General features: G+C 32.1%; 1 protein-coding gene across 1 annotated transcript in view; it reads right to left on the bottom strand.

Moving 5' to 3' along the window:
- Positions 1-21,672, bottom strand: part of LRP1B (LDL receptor related protein 1B) — a 1,943,003-nt gene that overhangs the window by 650,121 nt on the left and 1,271,210 nt on the right. Inside the window, exons 26-29 of the mRNA XM_055124030.1 lie at positions 13,739-13,903; positions 13,137-13,381; positions 7,355-7,486; positions 5,828-6,055 (exon numbers count right to left, since the gene is read on the bottom strand). Coding sequence (XP_054980005.1) covers positions 5,828-6,055; positions 7,355-7,486; positions 13,137-13,381; positions 13,739-13,903 — 770 coding nt within the window. The remainder of the gene's footprint in view (positions 1-5,827; positions 6,056-7,354; positions 7,487-13,136; positions 13,382-13,738; positions 13,904-21,672) is intronic.

Raw genomic sequence — 21,672 nt, 5'->3', positions numbered from 1 at the left:
TCAGGGGACCATATGGGATGCTGGGAATCGAACTCGGGTCGGCTGAGTGCAAGGCAAATTGCTCCAGCTCCCAGGGTTGGTAACCTTTTCTTGATGTATCTTCAGAAGACTCTGAATCACCTCTACCTATCTGTAAATTTATTTAGAAATTTGTCTATTTCTTGGTTTTAAAACAAACAAACTCATCACCCTGGTATAAGATACTTTCTAATCTACTTTCAGGTTAACTTGACATTTATCCAGAAAATTTGATTCTCCTCACTACTGCTTGTTGGGTCTCCAGCAAGTAGTTCTTTGTGCTTATTCATAACTTAGGCTCTATTGTTCTTATTATTAGTTTTTTCTTATATTAGTTGGGTTCATCAAGTAGCTACCAAACTCTAACCATTAAATGTACTGGTCAGCTGCAAAATTTAGAATGTGCTATGAATATTTTAGTTATTATTTTATAAGTTAAAAATAAGCCTGAGAAACATCATTCATTTAGCACTCACTTCTGTGATGCTTAATTAATGAAAAGCATTTGTAGATGTGGATTTCACCTTTTCTTTTCTCTTTTTTCTCTCCCTTTAAATAAAATCACAGATGTTGAGATTCTTCCACCAAAAGGCCTACTGGATGAAAATGAATACTGAAAATTCTATTCAGAAGTAATCAAAACAACAGATGTTCTCTATCCCTACTTTCTAATTTAATTCAAGGCCTGTTTCCAAAAATCTAGATATTGCTGTTATTACTAACTTGTTTTTATTTTTTCAATTCTCTCTGTACAGATTTTCATAATAGTTTTAGGTCTTAAGCAATTTTATTACTGGATACAATTAAGTACAGTATCTTGAAAAAAAGAGGCAATGAATATATTCTTTAATACTCACTAAAAAAGTAATTGAATAACAGCCTTGCATTTAAAATGTTTTATATATATGTGGTCTAAAAATACAAGTGATTATAGGATTATTTACTACCACACAAGAGTTTTTTTTTAACTGAAATACATTTTTAATTTACATTTTTCTTCCTTTTATCTATTCCAGCTTTCTGTTTAATTCAGTAAACCATCCATATCATATGGCTAATAAATATTCTAGTACTAAGAACATATTTGCGTAAGCAATTGTACTTGTTCAAATTTGTCGTGAATTTTTCATAAAATGAACAATTTATATTATTCTCTGGAAAAATCAAAAACAGCAGGAATCTTTTCCAATAAAATTTCCAATAAAATGTCATTCCCTGACAATGACTTTTCAACCATGAAGAGCTGTCAGTAAATCTCTAAATATTTTTTCTTATTTCCAGAATAAATATTCAATTGTAGAACAAATTAAAAAGTTGTCATTAACATGATGAGATCATCTATATTTAATTCATATTACAGTATAAGACCCTGTGAGATTCATGTTGAATATATATTAAAATATACCCTAGAAGAGAGTCTCTTGCCCGCACGCCTGGCTGTCTTCCCCTGGGCCCCTCGGAGGGGATGGGCTCCAGCTTCCCTCCCCACACCGAGCAGAGCTCCCGGCGGCCGAGGACCACCGTAACCTAGCTACAGCCATGCTGGAGGCCCCTCTCCACACGTTCAGACAGGCCTCATGCATGAAGGTATCGGCAGAGGAACCCAGGTGTGTGTAATACCATCAACATCCAGAGAGACTTAAAAGCAAGCTCTCAGAAGCACGATATCTTTAGCCTGCTTCTCCCTTTGGGAGAAACTGGCAGTCTTCTGAGAGTTTCCTGCCCACATGGGACATCCTTGCAAGCTTCCCATGGTGTATTCATATGCAAAATTCAGTAACAAGCTGGATCTCATTCCCCTGACCCTGAAGAGCCCCCAGTGCAACATCATTGGAAGGGCCAAGTCCAGATGAACTTCTAAGATCTCAGGGAAAGGACAAAATGAGATCTAACTGGGCCCACCCGAGAAATCAGTGATTAATGGGCTATCATGATCGTGATCGTGATACCCTAGAAAGTGGTGCTATGTACAAGCCTTACTTCTTACTTCTGAGACATAGAAACAAAGAATACAGCATTCAAGACAAAAGGCCTGAATCCAGCCTTAGATAAAGAAAATCTCTGCTGTTTCCTACCTTTGGCAATTTTAAAGAAATCTTTCTACATCTATAAAAACACTATTTAAAGTGTAAATCATATGAAAAAATATGTATATTTGAAAAATTAATAGTCATCCATCATTATTATTCTCGGATTACACTAGGAATATTAAAGTGCATTGATGTTTACTTTCCTACTAACTTAATTACAAGCAACACTTGTAATTAAGCAACACTTTTGGGGGGGTTCTAGCTTTTATCTAAGGAAGGAAAAAGTCTGTGAATGTGGTTCAAGGGATAGTATATATGATTTCAAATTTCAGTAGATTACCATGTACTGAATTCCCTCAGAGTTTATATGTAACAATTTTTAAAAAGTTAAAAAACACATCAAAATCACAATTTTTAAAAAGTTAAAAAACACATTAAAATCAAACTGCTACCAATATGATATAATGTTAAGCAGCATATGATTACTCAGAAAGGACACTTTAATTTTTATGTCCTTATTAAACCGACAATGTTCTTTTACCTATGGTAATCTCCCATGCCTTCTTATACAGTTCAGAGGGTGGAAGCTATAAATATATGATTTTTAATATGTGTATTATTTCCTTAATTTGGATTTTAGGGGAATATTTTAACTCTCTGAGCATAATTTTTCTCATCTGAGGGACCAATATAATAAGAAGCTACCAAGAATTAATGAGATAAAACTTGTCACTGTTATGATAGCTTTTATTACTCATCAGATCACAAAAAAAGAAACCTGAGAGCATGAATAACTGAAAAATATTTCTTGAGATATAACTGTGAGACATCTAGAGTAAAGTACCATCAGGTTTTTAGGCCTTCAGAAAGCCAGTAATATTATTTGATATATATTTTTTGAATTGTATACTTTCCTTCAAAAAAACATTGTATATATTATTTGTATAGAGAATCAATGCAAATATGTATGCATATATGGCAATTTATATTATCACTACAATCATTGGATATCATTTTGATAAAGTATATTTACAAGTGATAGTGTCTAAAACCTAATGTGGATGACACACAAATTAGGGACATCGTACTGTTAGTTAAGCCCTAATGTTAATAATATTGCAATTATTGAGTTCCAAATTAAAAATCAATAGATAACTATTTTAATCCAGTACTTCAGGAATTAGAGGAGAGGAATATAGATTATTTCTAGTTCACTTTCTGAAACTAGTCCCCCAAGCAAAAGAAAATTCCTTGATTAATGCTTAGTTGGGAAGAAAATAAGGGAGGCTATAATTGGAACAATAAATTGATTTAGTGCATAGTTTTTACATTATATTAAGCCAATAAAAATAGAAAGGAGACATGTCTCTAAAGAAGCCATAGGTGAACAGTGAAGGGAAACACAGATGGGCAATGTGAGGACTAAGAGAAAGGATAGAGCCATTAACGGCATGTAAGAGATAACAGGATCAAATAAACTAAAATTAGTGATAGGAACTGAGATACACTGATATGTTTGGAAGCTGAAATGTGAAAGTTCAAGTTTTGCCATTAATAGAAATATGTATTGGTCCTTAATATGGAAGAAAGGGAAATGGAAGGTCATTCAAAGAGAAGTGCCCTATCAACGTGTTGGGTAGTCATCTTTGACAATGTGTATTCCCCAATATTCATATCAAATTAATTTATATTAAAATTATATTTTCTTATCTCTATATTTTTCAACATTCCTATCTTTTGTTTCCCCTATAGTCAAGCCTCTTATCATGTACTATTGTGCCATTTTTAATCATCTATTAACACTAAACTTGTCTTCTGTTTAACATTTACTTTCTAACAATCCCTGATTTCTGCAGTTTACTAAGACTAAAATGTAAGTGAATTTTCCAATTACAAATTTATTTTTAAAATTTTAGCTCCAAATTTTAATACAAAATTTTAATTTGTATTATTAAAAACTAGTAATTTATCCAGTAATGTTAGGTATGATTTGGCTTTATTGAGTCAGCGCTGTCAGATTGCGTACCATCTCTCTATTGTGTTTCATACATTCCCGCTTATACTGGCATTGCAGTTTCTTAAACAAAAATCTAAAACTTTTCAAAATCATTGAGTAGTTATTTATAATATGATAGTTATTAATACAATACATACATATTGTTAGTAAAATGTTATTGCTCAATTTTTGGCTAATTGCAAATAAAGTTTACTAAATGGAAAATAAAAGTCAATGATAAGCTCAAGTAATTAGTACTAGTTACCCTAATAAAACAAAACTTAAAACTATTCCACAAATTTTTAGTGGAAGAACCTATTTTACATTCTACTTTTGTACTGCCATTTTGGAAACATTTGACTATATTTGTGACCGAATAGCTGGATGATTTCTATCAGTTTGATGAGTTACTGGTGAGAATCTAGTTATATCAGTTTTGAGAGGAACTTATCCTTTAATCTCTCTCTTAGTGGTTTAATGACTATTGATCATATTGTTTTTAGATCATTATGCAATATTTTTCTGACCATTATTTCTCTCTACTCTGTTTTAAAGAAAATCTGAGTAAAGAAGAAATTGTTACATTAGATTTATTATAATTTTTAGAATGATGCTTCTCTCATGGCAACTTGAAAATGAGTATGTGAGAAAGCTAATCAGTAGTTCATTGTTTAAATAGGACTATACAAAGATAAATAAGGAATATGAATACAAGAGCATTGACTAGATACTCCTTGATCTGCTAATGTTACTGATTAGTCTTCAAGATCTGCAAATAGAGATGCTTTAAAAATTCTTTCCAAGCTACTTAAAATTTGTTTATTCATTAAGAGATTGATTATTGCCAAATATTGTGTTTAAGGAAAAAGTTTCACATGTTTTAATATATCTAAAAATCATTAAAATCCTTATAACATGCTTAAGAGCCATGGGGTTGAAGATTATCATTATTGTTCAGCTTTGCATTCATATCAAAAATCAGATTTTCAGTTAAAAATGTATGTGATAATGTAATAACTGATTTAAATTTACAATTTGCTATTTTTCAGCAAAAAGTTTTTAGATTGACATGTATGTCTTGTTTTACCTGTTTCAATTTTCTGTTTTTACTCTCTTTAAAACAGGGTATAAAGAAATAATAGTTGAATAAGTATTGTACAATGATTCAAAAGAAATGTTTATTAGAATCTCAAAATTCACCCTCATGTGTCATGATGTAAAACAGGATATATTCTTTGTCCTAACTTTTGCAAACAGGATTGGAAGAGGTATGTGCATCACCTAGCTCGTGCAAATTTGGATCGGGACTCAGGGACATCAATCAGTCCTTTACATTCTCCAGTATCCTCTGTTCAAACATAACTGTTACTTCATCAGAACATAAGAGACTTCAGTCTGGGAGCCGGGACACATTAGGCAGTGCTCACAGCTTACTATTTGCTCTGTGGTAAGGGATCACTTCTGGTAAAGCTCAGGGGAACATATATGGTACCTGGTAGCAAACCCAGGTTGATGTATGCAAATAAGCTTATCATCTATATATCTCTTTAGTTTCATAAATTGGTAAATTTTTAAGAAATCTGTTCTGAAATTGTTTCAAAACACATAACTCTATTGATCAGGATATTATGTGCTACATAATTATCTTAAACTGAAATGGCATAACGTATTTTTAAATACATGAATCATTAATTCTAGTATAGATTATAAAAATGTAACAAATGAAATTATGATCATTATACATGGAACAACAATTTTTTAAATTAATGGATACAAATCTTACCTCTTGAAATAACTGTTTCTAATCCAGTTCCATTAATAAAAGCTCGCTTAATGGTTTGTGTTTTAATATCTGTCCAATATAGACGTTCTTCAGATGCATCAAAGTCTATAACAGTAACATCATCAATATCAGGTACTGTAAAGGCCGTGATAAAGTTAAAATATGGATTATCAATGTCCACTCCTCTGATTTCAGAGCGTCTTGCATAAAGAAGAAATTTTTTCATTTCTAGAAAAGAAATATAAATTATTTTCTACAATAAGTTTTGCAAGGTTTAAATACTCTAGAAATCCTAAAACGCTGATGATTTCATAGATTTTAAGCCCCAGAGTATTAAAGCCTGGATTTGATGAAAAATTAATGCAGAAATTACATCTCTATATTAAATTAGTTTACTTAGTAGGAGCAAATATAAAACATATCCCTTAGGCAATTCTGCTTTTGCTAAAAAAGTCAAGAAATATAAATGATCAAATTTGATTTAATTAAAATATTTCAACATAATTTCTTAAAGTATAAGGCTGCCAACATCAAGCAACCATTTTTTAAATATGTAACTGTTACAATATTGATTCACATTGTCTTTTCTGAAAAAAAGACACTTTTATTTCCTAAAATATTTTTGAATAAAATATCATTTCTTTTATAAGTATTTTCTTTCACCAAAACCAGGACCAATAATGTAACTCATGCCTTATTGCAACATTTTGCAAATGTGAAGAATTTTACATAGTGAGGCACTGTATCACATTTTTCATCTATTGCTACTTTTCTTGCATGGATTTTGTGAAATAATTAGTATATTAAACTGAAATACGAATTCCTGGGACAAAATTTATTTTCCCATTGTGCTCCCTGGCGTTACTGTTATCATTTGAGATATGCAATCATTCTATGAAATTAAAGTGACTTATTGAAAACAATTTCTGTGGTAAGCTTTGAAAGTGTTTACTTTTATCTCTTTAAAAGTAAAAACTCTGAAAATATACAACAGAATTACTTAAAATTAAAAAATGAATTATAAAATAAATGAGTAGAAAACTCCCCAGTGTGATTTTCATTCACAAAATTTATCATTCAAAGTCAAATGTACTTTTATTTTTTTACTTAATTTATTCTCCTCTAGGTTTAGATGCCCTACAAACTGATGCTCAACTGGATTTATAAACGTTAGGGGAGATTACCTCTTTGCCATTCAGGCTACCATATCGACATTTTTCGATAATGCTCTTTCACTTAATAATCTCCCTGTTTTTTGGAGATAAATTTTGTTAACATGCCTAATAAGAAGTCGCAATAGGCAATGAATAAGGCAATAAACAGCAAAATGTAGTAGATAACATATTTAAAGAATTTGTCAGTCTTTCTAACGGCAGATGTGTCACCAACAGTCTGGAAATAGTAACACCTCAAATCGTTTTAAGAATGTCATAATCCTCTTCTGCTTTACTTTGAGAAAAACCTGAATGCTAAGGCACTTCCAGAGAATTCAATTTGGATTTTCGCTAAGCACTGTGAGACACGCACCATAGCAGGTCTTCCTGTCAGAGGAGAGCTTCATCAAGTGGGGGCAAGCACAGGCGGCGCTCCTGTTGTGACTGATCAGACACAGGTGAGAGCAGGGCCCTTTGCCACCGTTAGCTGCACAGGGATTGGGCGCTGCAATTACACAGCAAAATATTAACAGTAGAGCAGGAAAAACAGATTAGAGAATCTCTAAGGTTGGCAAGACTTACTCTCTTAATGATTCACAGTCAAGTTCCCTAAATACCACTCGTTATTAGGGTGATTAATAGCACAATAATATATAATAGTACATAGCAATTACATTATTAAAAACATTTTCCCTCTCACAGATAACAAAACAAAGATAATTCCCTCAATTTTATTTCACATGAATAATATGTGTCCTATTTTCTTAGAAGCAAGCTTTATTTTTTTAAAGGTTTTCATTCCCGAATTCTAAAAACAGTATGGGATAATTACTAAATGTTGTATAAAATACATTCCGTTTATTACAGATACAGATATTGGGAGTTTCCATGGCAGCAGCTATTTCCTGAATTTACAACGAGACTCTGTTTTAAGAATGTTTTGGTGAATCATTCTTAAAGGCTTTCTCTAGGAAACTGGCATCACATATCCATTATTTCTTCAGGTTATTTTTTTTTCCATATCAAAAGTATAAGGAAGGGGACAAGAGAAATAGACAGGGGCAAGGTTCTTCTCTTGCACCTGGCCATCCCAGGTTAGATCACTGGCACCGTCCTTGGTACCCCAAATCCTGCCAGGAGCAATCCCTGAGTGCAGAGCCAGGAGTAAGCCTGAAGCAGAGTATACCAAGAAATAGAAAAAAAAAGTCTATGGAAGAAATTTTTATTTTACTTTTTATTAACATATTCACATTATAATTTTCTATGGTCATGGCAATATTTGTTCCACATATACCATACATGTATTGTGTGTGTGTTTGTTTCACATGCACTCCATAAGTTCCATGATTTAAATAACAGGAAAGATTTAGAATGAGACATAACTTTCCATTCATTATCAGTCTCTTTGTTATGTTTTTAATACAATATTATTCTAAATCAATAACTATCTTTGTAAAGTTTATCCTTAAAGAATATATTTTTTTTGCTTTTTGGGTTGTGCTCAAGGAATAATATGGGATGCTGGGGTCAGCTGTGTGCAAGGCAAATGCCCTACCCACCTTGCTATCACTCCAGCCCCATCCTTAAAGAATATCTTTAGGAGAATAAATTACCTAGCACCAGTTAAGTGAATTAAAGGAAAAATAGTCATTGTTTCTGATTTCATTAGTTGTGTGCTATTTTTTTCGATAAATGATTGAAAATATTATTAGCTATATACCTATCTTTAGAACAGGTAGATATATAGCTAATAATTATTAATATCACCATGTTAAAGTCATAAACACAAAAATAATGGTGCATAAGATAATTCTAGAGAATGTAAAACATTAACTAGAATTTGTAAATACTCAATGAGTCTATTGGCAGTCTTCAGATGCCTCCCAACAAGATAATTAAAGTAATCCATGTCTTACTCATGAGAAATAATAAAAGACTCAGAAAAAGTTGCCAAGAAAATTAAGAACAAAACACAGTCAAAAAGAAATATGATAAGGTACCATGATTCTTTTGCAAAGTGTCTCCTGATCACATTATATACATAACATGTATTTATGTTTTCTTCCCTACTATATCTATTATAGTTGGAATCTTTAGGAATTTCAGGTTAGAATAGCAGGGAGTAGATGAGAAGTTTCTTGAAGTAAATACATATTACTTAGAATATGTTAGAATACGACAAGAGAAATAATTTATTGGGAAGTAATTAAATATACTTTAAATAAAGCTTATTAAAATAATTAAATATTACTTAGGCTATTTTAAGATATGACATAGGATATGCCATTCTCATGGAAATTGAAAACAGAACCAATCACAAAGTTTAATGACAAGCAATAACTCTCACTTGTAATAACGTGCATTTTAGTCAAAAACATGAAATCATACACAATGAAGTATCTCTCCAGCCCCAAAATATCACCCATCATTTTAACATTAAAATGCAAATATTGAATGATTTCCCTCAAAAGTGTTATATAAACAATCATAGTAAAGAAACAACAGACATTCAAAGAACAGAAACTAAGATCTGGTCTTTAATAGAAAAAAGACCATGGGGAGGGAGTTGGTGCGGGTGTGCAATTTGGATGGGGTGGGGCACGGGAACAAAGGTGGAGGCATGCTGGTATTCTGGTGGAGTATGGTGTTGAAATGTTTTTTGCATAAAAATGTGCCATTATCAATATTACAAATCACAGGTCCCAAGCAAAAAATAATTTAATTAAAAAACAAAATTTAAATGCATAAAAATAAGATAATTAAATATATATATACATAAGAGGACAAGTATAGTAACTGATGTTAATGAAATATGTGTATTAATAATACTATAATTTAATAACATTAAGAGTATTTTGTACTTCACAGCATAAACAATTTACAGTACATGTGCTTATCATCTTACATTGAAATGATACTGTCAAGTCTTCTCAATGTTTCTAACTAGCATTTACAATACTTCTACCAAATAACCTTTCCATCAAATAAACCTGTGTCTAAGCTACAAGTGCGTTAGTACTATATATTGGTTCTTTAAAATCAACATTATTTGTATAAACAATCATATAATTGTTGAAGTCTAATAAGCACTCTCTCAGTCTCTCCAAATTAGCCATCTTCTGTTTGAGTCACTTGAACATGAAATTCTATTCAGAAAGGAACATGTGAGGCACCAGAAAGATTCTTGAAAAACAATTTGCTTAAGAGAGTGTAGGGATGGGTTTTTGATCATTGTGTGATTGTAACCCAAACATGAAAGCCTGTAACTGTCTCACAGTGATTCAGTAAAATTAAAAAAAAAAAAAAGAATGTAAAACAACAACTTGATTCTTTAAAAACCAAACCAAACCAAAACAACAATTAACAACCGAAAAACCGTTGAACTGAAAAAACATAGTCTGGGTATATGGGAAAAGATGTGTTTTAAAAACAATTCACCTTACAAGGCTTGGGGAGGGTTGTTGTTGTGTAAAAGAGAGTAACTAAAATTATTTCCTGTCTTTCTATATATCACCTCCTTGCCAAACCTATCTATCAATTATATTGTGCAAATATAGTGTAAAGAATTCTGGGCATCTTCTAAGTGCTTTAAAGTAAAGAATGCATTTAATCATTGCAAGGATTCTAACTGCTGATGAAAAGATAGGGTAACAGTGGTCATATAATTATTATAGGACTAAGTCAAGAAGTAAAATCACACAATTTCACTCAAATCTTCCAACTGACTTCCAGAGAGTCTCTTGCCCGAGCGTCTGGCTGTCTTCCCCGGACCCCCTCAGACAGGATGGACTCCAGCTTCCCTCTCCGCCTTGAGCAGAGCTCCCGGGGCCAAAGACCTCCGGAACCTAGCCACAGCCATGCTCAAGGCCCCTCTCCACACGTTCGAACTAGCCTCACACATGAAGGTACAAGCAGAGGAACCCAGGTGTGTGGGACCCTGGGCTGAGACCTCCAAGGCTGCTGGGATCGGGACTGGGCCTCCTCCACCCAGATTTCCCATTTCCCAGTAGCTAGGTGGTCACACCCAGGGACTATTCCCAGCCCATGTAATCCCATCAGTGGCCAGCATCCAGAGTCTTAAAAGCAAACTCCCGGAAGAAATCTTACAGCCTACTTCTCCCTCTAGGAGAATCTGGCAAACTACTGGGAGTTTCCTGCCCACATGGGAGAGCCTTACAAGGTCCCCATGGTGTATTCATATGCCAAAACCAGTAACAAGCTGGGTCTCATTCCCCTGACCCTGAAAGAGCCTCCAATGCAGCGTCATTAGAAGGACGAGTAGAGAGAGGCTTCTAAAATCTCAGGGCTAGGACAAATCGAGATGTTACTGAGACCACTCGAGAAATTTGACGGTCAACGGGATGATGATGATGATGATGATTTTTAGTTATTTAACAATGAAGTTCTATTTTATAAGAAATTACTTTTTAATAAAACTATCAAAATGTTAATGTATAATATCATACTTCAAGTCACTGGGTTAAAATAAAATATTCTTGCTAAAATTAATTTAAATAAAATGATGACTAAACTTCTTCCATTTATTCAGATATAAAAAGTATATATGTGTCATCTCTTTTTATTTTTCTTTGCTTTTAGCTATGAGTTAATACTGCCGATTAATGCTACCCTAAATTTCTTCCCTTTGTATTTTTGTGTTCTGTTTTGATTCTGAAAATGTATCAAGTCATGTCAGCATTTTTCTTCGGGTTCCTCTTTGATATTCATTTTTTTCCTGCTAAGCTCTTCCTTCATTTTATGTTCTAATATCCCCAGTAAGTCTTATCTGTCTTTTTTGATCAGCCCACTGTTTTTGAATAACTCTCAAAGCTTTAAGTTCAACTAAAACTCTTCTTGTTCTTACAAGACTGAATAACCAAATGTGACATAGAGCAAACTCAAATTTAACGTTCCCAAAGTTAAATTTTTCAGTCAATTTTTTCATCATGTGTCAGAAAATACTTTCATCTAAATGTATTTTAAAAAATAATTTGTGGAATAAAATAAATAATAGTGTATACTTGTACTTTAAAATGAGATAAAATTCAAACGTCAATGTCCATAAATAAATTTTTACTGAGAATACAAACACTTGCTTCTCTCAACTGACCACTTTCATTCTGCAAGGGCACAGCTGAAGAATTATAATAGAGAACACATGGTCCTCAAAGCTCAAAATACTATCTGACCTTGCACAGGATGTTTGTTGACCCTTCCCATAAACTCACACATTCTCTGTTTCATATTTAGAATAAGAAACTAATTAGAAAAACTAGAATCTAAGGACTTCTTAAGAATAATTTTTATCCTCATATCCATCCTCATTACCTAAACGCATCTACTACTTTTTATTTACTGTGTCTTTGTTCATCTCAGGTAACTTATTTTTTTTTTATTCACTGACTATTCTTTTAAAATAAGAAAACCCCAGAGATTTGTCTTGAAATTTTCGTACCGCTGCTTGCAAATATGCATTTCCAAACTTGAAATATAGTGTGAACACTGTACCAGTTTGAAGCTTTTACTTCATTTGTATTATTTTTGTATTTTTAAATTAAAGGATTTAAGTGTTCTCCTAATTAAAAACTGGTTTTAAATATTGGACAGAGTGTTAGTTTGAATACCTGCTTTGCACTTTCACACATGGTCAGTGGGACATGTACACTTTGATTTTCCAATTTCATGCTGTATAAAATACTAAATGTATGTATTTTTTTAAAAAAATGAGGAAACTCAAATAGATGGTGTATCATTTCTTATTCACAAGTTCCCCTCCTGACAACATATTATAGGTTTTATTTGGGGGCTATAATAAAAGTGTTTTTGGTATTTCATCCCAATTTAATGATAATATTATACTAATGTAAAATCTAAATCTGAAACCAAGTTAAAACTTCTACAGCATTTTTTATTGATAAAATAGAAATAGAAGTTTACAAAACATTGGCAATGATAAAAGAATTATTTTCTAAAGTTTTTCAACTCTGATAAAAAGGGAAATTACAAAATAAGAAGTAATCAAAATAAGTAATAGAACTACTTCTATATGCTATTCTAAAAGTTTTTAAATGTAAATAATGTTATTTTAGAATTCAAATATATGTGGTCAGAGTGAAAATACTTTTCTGAGATATTAATTCATGCAAAATACTTACCTTGTGGCTGACGACTTGGATGGTATATCTGAAGGTCAAATGGTTGCGCACTGGTTTTCTGAATTACACTGACATTCTGCCCAGTCCACTTATTGGCTTTGGACAATGTATTGGTCCTCCAATCTGTCCAAAACACTTCACTCCCATAGAGAGATACAGCAAAAGGATGGGAAAGATATTCATGACCTCTGATTATTTCTATCATTTCTGTTCCATCATAGAGGGCTGAATAAATAGCATCTGACCTAAAAAAAATAATTAACCGTTTTCAAAGCTATTCATAGAATTCAATCATATGGTCATATTATTAAAATTATATCCAAATTATTTTGAAAAAATTATGGATTTGCTTAAAGAATAAGTATTTGCATAAATTCTAGTATTTCTAGTATTTGACTAAATACTAGGAAATTTCCAACAGAATAATAAAAAAAAACTAATATATCGATCAATTTCTATGCATGTATGAATAATACATGCATTTTAAGTCATGCTTCTATACCAAGAAAATTGGGAGTTATATACTAATTGTGTACCAATAAATTAGTATTGTCATAAAGAAAGAAATCATAGTTTTAACAAAACACTTCTAAATTTAAAACCTGGCATCTGTCCAAACTATTCTTTTTTCGAAGTGGTCCACAGTCAATCCATTAGGCCAAGCACCGGTTTTCATGTCTTTGTAGATGGTTTTTCTCTCAGCACCACTCATAGATGCAGATTCTATGCGTGGAAAATTTGCATCCCAATCTGTCCAAAAAAGGATTCTGAGGAAGAAAGAAATAATGTTAGTGTGCCACTCATTTATTTCACAGATATTTACTGAGTGTTAAATCTATGCTAGACGAATTCGCCAGATAAGCTGTAAGAGCTGGAGATAGACAACCTATACTCAAGCAGCTCTAGCCTATGAAGAAAACAATACACACACGGTTATATAATCGTAGCTTTTGCGCTATTTTAGGGCTCTAAGGGAGAATAACAGGTGAGACCTATTAGGAAAGGTGAACAGGGGAAATTAAATGGGGCAAAGGGGATGTTTATATGGAAAATTGAAGAGAAATAAGAAAAGAGCGGAAAAATAAAAAAATAAACATGAGAAGTCAAGTAAATAGCAAGTTCATTTTACGGGGAATAAAATTTTGATGGATTTTAGTAAGAAATAGTATGAATATATGTATCAGAACTGTGGTAGAGAGAAGTGGGGAGACTGAAGTTCTTCATTTTAGGGATATTTTAAGTACAGTTTTTCAGAATTTTATTCTAACGTGATAAGATGCATATATGCATATGCATTTGTATAATTATCACAAGGCAAGAGTTAGGGTATGGCAGTTCGTTATATTGAAGAACTGTGAGAAGTTGTCAATGGTGTGAGTGTGTTGCGATATACTTGGAGGTAGAGCTGATGGGGTGTATAAGAAATGAAGTAGAAAATAGGATCACAGAGATGACTATCAATTTCTTGTTTCAGCAAACACAGTGAAGACATGTAAAGGGTATGCACGGAAGTCAGTAAGGGAAAATGAAAGAAGAACTTTTATTAGGTGTAGGGAATTGAGTTTGGATGGTTATGGGAAACAATACAAATACTAAGTTTTTAATTATTGTTATTTAGAGATATCAAAGTCAATTTTATATCAAAAAGAAACTCAGATAATTAGGAAGTCTAGACAGTTTATTTGTAAATATTAACTTTGCCAATAATATCAGATCTACATATATATAATGTATTTATATAATCAAATAGACTAGAACATGTCAGAATGTTAAGAGAATATAGAGAGACAGGAGTACTTTGATATAGACAGAACTGCAATTGGTAAAATGTGCCAATTAGTATCTAAAAGATTATTTTTATAATGCTTTATCTTTATCTTTATAAATGCATACATGCGTAAACAGTCTGCACAATACACAATATGTGCTTCATATTCTACATTTGCTTCTGATGCTGTTTGGTAATGGACTGTTGTAGTTGATTAACAGTACTTAAGGTGACCTAAGCTAGACTAAGTTGCTATACGAATATATGAGACTATTTTGCTAAAAATATAAGATAGAAGTTTAACCATGATTGGTAATCAATACAAAGAGTTGCCTTTTATAGTAAAATACAATGGGGTGTACAGAGATTTGAGGAGAAAAACAAGGGTCTGAAAGAAAGTACTAGATATGCGGTACAAGAAATTAAATAAGTGTCAGGATTTAGTACTGGTGATGCATGTTTTGTGACAGACAAACTTGGGACCAAAACTGAGATCTATCTATAACTTCAAGATTTCTGTTTTGTTTTTTTTTCTTCTGTCTTTTGGCCACACCAGTGGCTCTCCTGGCTTACTCCTGGTTCTCTGCTCAGGGGTCATTCCTTACAGCTCTCACTGAAGCACATGGTGTTCGGGGGATTGAACCTGGTCAGCAGTGTGCAAACCATCCATCCTTTTCTCTCTACAATGCCTCTGAGCCTTAAATTTTATTTTAAAATTAAATCAAGTTTAAAATATTTAAATATTTATTTTTTTGTACAAATAATATCTGTATACATTGGTTTGGTGGTTATATATGGTAACAAATAAATAATTGAATACATGATGACTAGCATTAAGTACATTGTTTTTAATTTTTTCTTCAGTACTCCTCTTTGAACTATAGGTAACATTGATTTCAAGACTATATGTTATAGGGATATAAAAATCATTTTAACATTTTAAATAAATGGGTAGAAAGAGGTATAAATTGATAATAATAACAAGGTTTAAAAATTATGATAGTATGTAAGTGAAGGTAGATGACTTTTATAAAGAATGAATCAAGTCAAATACATTCAGAGGAATGAGTCATGCTGAATTGATCTCATGAATTGTCTCTCAATAATGAATTCATATACAAGTAGTTTTCATTTCATGATCAGTTTTAGTAGTTTTCATACTTTTGATATTGGGAACACATACATAAGAACAATGTACAAAGCACTCATTATTTATATGCCAGAAACTTGACTAAGTTAAGTAAACTGATAGAAAAGTATAAATATAAATAGTAAATTAGAAGAAAATATTTGCTGAAGCTGTAGGATGAATACAAGGACTCATTAAATGTTTTACTCCATTTTGTGTATTTGAAAATATTTATAACCACGTTTAAAATTATAATTAAAAATTAACTGATTTTTAATATGAAAGGGCATTTATAAAACACTAGAATTTATAATGATTTTAAAAGCTTATCATTTAAGGGTAATAGTATTTTATCTGAAAACTTCTAATTATCTAGAAACAGTGTGCAATTAGCCATAAATATATATTATATAAACTATGTGTATAATCATACATATTCATATTTATAATACAATATTTTAATTACAACATGGAACAGAGTTCAATTAATAACAAATAAGCTTCTAGGTAATCTAGAAAAAGTTCAATGTCTCTTCTAAAACCAATGACACAAAATGATTCAGCAGTCTCTATTCAAACTTAATTGTGTATGCACACAACTACTCACTGACACCAGGTTAGTAGAAACTTCCCTTTAAACTTAGATTTATGTACCTGAGCAATACAAAAGCAGGTAGGGCCCCTGCCTTGTACATAGCAGACCCAGGTTTGATTCCTGACACCACATATGTTTCCCTCTCTCCTCTGGGAATGACCCCAGGAATAGGCCACATATGAGCAAGTTGAGTGTAGAACAAACCATTTTCCCCCAACCCCGGGGGTGGAGGGGTGTGGAAGGTAAACTAAATTTAGTGTTAAAATTATTTTTAAAATAGAAGCAAGATCAACATAGCCCAAATCAAATTCATTGTGCTGTCTCAGACAAAGTAAAGTAGGGGGTCTTGCAAGTTTGAAAAATTAAAATCACTAACTTTTAGAGTTCTAGAAGATACGAATCAGTATCTGTTGCTAAGTCACCATTAGATCTAAGGTTGCAACTTCCATTTTGGATTGATAACCCAATAACTTCTGAAATACTCTTTTGTTTGTTTGTTTAGCAAACAGAATTGATGTCTCTCTCTGACACTACATATTCTGCTTCGACAGTAGTCAGCAATTCCAAGACTGCTATCAATAACCCTGTAATTCTGTATTATCTATATGCAAGCTTATTTGAAATAGGCAGCATGGATTCTTGAGGTAATATTTTTAGTTGAATTAATATAAATATTGCTTAAAATAATTTCCAGTATTATAAAATAAGTAGTTTTTTACTATATATATGTATATATAGAGTGTCACTGTCACTGCTATCCTGTTGTTCATCGATTTACTTGAGTAGGCGCCAGTAATTTCTTTATTCATCCCAGCCCTGAGATTTTATCAGCCTTTCTTACTCATTTTTCCCAACAAGTGGAGGCTTTTTTAAGGGTCAGGGGAATAGGACCTGCTATTGTTACTGTATTTGGCATATCGAATACGCCAAGGGGAGCTTGCCAGGCTCTTCCATATGTATACAGTATGTATACAATAAATTATGAAAAATAAACAATGCTATTGTTAAATTGTTTATGTCAAATTATTTCTTCTTGAATCGTTTCTCCTAATTTTCCATAATTAGGATATTTTCACCACTTTTTATAAAATTTCATTTTAGAATTAGTCACCCTAAATGTATCCAAAAGTTTGTCATAGAATAGTTCAAAAATAACTTTAAAAGTCGATTTCAAGGATCATTGTTTTGGCAGTTTCTAAGCACTTTTTGTACATTTTGCAAAGTGATATTTTCAAAATAATAAAATTTCCCTTATCTCATTCTTATAGCTAAATGTATTAACACTTTGATGACGGCTTTATTTCACCGAGTATAATGACTGGATATTTATTCTTATGGAATGTATGAAAATGTTCATCCACAATTGCTCTTTAAGAGATTACAGTCTACTGATTCTACAGTTTCTGCATTTAAGCCTTAGTCTATCAGGATTAAATTGGTTCAATGGACCATGAACAACTTGTACCATTACAGGCATAAAGCAGCCATTATAATGTATCAGGTCAAGCTGCAGAAAGGTGCAGAAAATAAATTATGTTGGCCAAATAAAGTAATGTACTTATAATCTTATCTGTAATCTATAATTCTTAGTTCTTCTAAAACCAACATCACTATTAGTTTCATTTAAGAACCCTTTCAGCTGAAATTGAAATTTTATTTGGATGTTTTGTTTAATCTTCACAATTGCTATTTCTATTTTCACTGATTATAATTGTTATAGCAGAGTCCATTTATTAAGATAAATGGAAACAAAATACTCGCAATGGAACATGAAGATGCAATGCACTTACACAAAAAATAAAGGCGATGTGAGTTCAAGCATTAAAGTGAATGTCCTGTGGATTCTGAACTGCTTGGCGCTTGTTACTCCCTAATAGTGAGCTTTGTTTTTAGAGGAGGTTTAAGTACTCTCATAGGTCACCTTAGCCATGAGTGTCCTGCTTAAAACACAACAAAAGAAATATGGCTCCTCTCTATGACTTCTAATTTACCACCTCCTATAATATGTCACTAGAGATATTAAAGTCAGTGTGCTGAAGGTATGTGACAATTATGTGGCAAATGTATAGTATAAAATGAAGGCTAGCGAATTCAATGTTGGGAAACCAAAATATCCATTCAAAATGCTTTTTTGGGCATCTGTCAAAAGGGTCACAAAGTACTGGATTTCTTCTTTGTAGGAATATGTCATAGTAAGACAATCTTTTTATGTTGTAAATATTTCCTTCTTCGCTATGCTGAGGGTGGAAAGTAGGTGGTTCAAATTATTTATTTTTAGTTGTTATAAACAAAGTTTATATCATTTTCTATTGGATATTTATTTTATTACACCCTTTGCTTTGTAAAGCATATTCTTATGTCTCTAGAATTAGACATGTACATTTCTGACATATATTGGTTTATTTAATGTTTTGACGTGTCACTGTTGGGAAGGACGAGTAAAGAGAGGCTGATAAAATCTCAGACTTAGTACGAATGGAGCAAATTGATGGTGTCTGCTTGAGCAAATTGATGAACAACGGGATGACAGTGATACAGTGATACAGTGAATGTTTTGATGATCACATTTCTAAAAGCAAGAATAGTGAGGATTTCATAAACCTGAATGCAACTTTGTTTACTATTAGAAAGAATTAAATATAGTAGGAAAGGTAATATAATTTGTACAAAGGTATTTCTGAGAAATAATCTAGCGGTCTTATCCTAAAATGGTGGAAAAGCAAAAATTCATTTGAGGTACTAATTTATCATACCATAAATAATTTGAGAAATTTTGGGAATTTATATCTAATTGATGATATAATACTAAGGAAATGAATCAAGTTAAATGACATTATTTTAATGTTTTTTTCTTACACTTAGCATGATTTAAAGCTTAATGCTAAATGTGCTTTTTTATTCTTAGTCTAGATTATGAAAGATCCGATCTTTTAAAGTACTTATGAATTTTTTACCAAAATATAAAATTTGAAAATATTTTAAAACTTATTCTACATTTTAAGATTTATTACTGCTCTGTAAAATAATCCTTTTCCCACCCCTATAAAATAATTTCTAATAACAAAAACATCCATTATATCCCAACCAGAAAACATAGAATTTTCAATTAATTTCAACTATTGAATTATAAATATCATCTGAAGTTTAGTCATTTGTGCCAGAAATCATTTTACAAGTGTTATTGCTTTAACTTTTTAAATTGCTTCTGTAATTATGAATCTTATAATTAATTATAGCAATTAATAACTTAATATATAAAATGCAAAACCATTATCAAGTTTTGCCTACAGACTGGCTAGTTTTCTATACTTTAAACTATTAAGCAGATGTTTTATTTCTGGAGATACTTTTTATATTGTAGAAATACTGTGCTATTTTCAATTATGGGTTGTGTATATTTTACTATTTTTCCCCTCTCAAGTCGAACATTTTCCAAACTCGAGATAAATTAGTTTACTCTAAATACTTTTAATTCAGAGGGGGGGAAGTGAAAGTTCAACTCCTAGAAATGCAGCTTTGTTTGGCCAGATAATTTTCAAAGTTTTCATATAATGACTTTGGTTTTTGGCTTTTCTTCTGTGTTATTCCTGTAATCTGGGAAATATTCACAGACTTTCCTGCGAATGTATACTCAAGTTAATATCCATAGCTTTTCTCCAGAAGAATCATTTTTTCTACATAAAAAAAGTTTTTCATATTTCTAAAACTATGATAGGTCTTAAGGTAAAACTTTCAAATCAGCAGTGATTTCTACTTTGATGGTAAAACTACTGTTGATAACAAACTACTGCCTTCATCAAAGACATCACTATCAGCCTTATATTTATAAACTTAAGAATCATAGACTATAGACCGAACATGAAGGCCACTCAATACCTCCATTGCAAACTACAACACCCAAAAGAAGAGAGAACAAAAGGAAAGGCCCTGCCGCAGAGGCAGGGTGGGGTGGTGGGGGATGGCGTGGGGGTGGCGAGAGAGATACTGGGATCATTGGTGGAGGTGAATGGGCACTGGTGGAGGCATGGGTAAACGATCACTGCATGACTGAAATGAAAACACAAAAGTTCATAGTTTGTAATTGTACATCACAGTGATTCTCTATTTTTTTTTAAAAGAATCTACTGTTATTAAAATGTTAATTTCTCATAACGATACAGACCCAACTCTAACAAATTTTTATAAACCTAATGAGTGCTATTGACAAATCATGAACTATGTAAATCAGACAGAGAGCACCCCTCCAGGCAAAACAGTACAGAAATCTCTTTAGTTTTTGCTGCCGATTTCTCTGTTATAAAAATATTAACAATTCAGGGTTATATTCAAAATGTCTTAACAGTTTAAACTTTGGGAACTAATTCAAATAAATTAAAAGTGTTCTGGAAAGCAAGGAAAACATCAAACGTAGATTGCCAATTTGGAAACCTATACTAGCCAAGCTACACAACTCCTTTGATTTTTGTATCCAAATTGAGGAAAAGGAAAGCAAACTTCCCAAATTATCAATTCCTTAATCTTGGGCCAGAACCAGAGCACGAACTAACAAGGGTAGTCAGATTGCTGACTATATGCAAGGCTCATTTGCTTCGTTTCTGCCTACAGCTCAATTCCTTTCTGGCTAACATCTATCTCTCACTCTTCTTACCCAGATTTATATGAATTAAAGATATTAAGCTTATTTTTTTTCTTTTCCACAATTATTTAGACTAGAAGTTCTTTTTGTTAACATTTTACTTTGTTGAGATATCGACCTTGGCTAGGCCACTTAAGAGGTTGTTGAGATCAACAAAATGAAGGCATTGGGGAGAAAGCATCCTGGGAAAAAAGGAAATTCATCTAAAAATTCCAATGGGTTGTCTAGGTTTATAAGCCCTGTCATGTTGACAGAATCCTAAAAGAATTGTAACATATTTTCCTGAATGTGCTCGCATTTCTATAACGATACTGGTAGGATAATTGATTGAATCAACTTTAGTCCCAATAGAAGTATCTCTGTCTAAATTAACTATATAATCAAAGTGTTGCTTTCAAGCTGATAAAG

This window comes from Sorex araneus, chromosome 1 (genome assembly GCF_027595985.1).
Source record: "Sorex araneus isolate mSorAra2 chromosome 1, mSorAra2.pri, whole genome shotgun sequence".
NCBI classification, from domain to species: Eukaryota; Metazoa; Chordata; class Mammalia; order Eulipotyphla; family Soricidae; genus Sorex; species Sorex araneus.
Note: the sequence above shows the minus strand (reverse complement) of the source record. Positions and strands in the feature narration are given on the sequence as shown.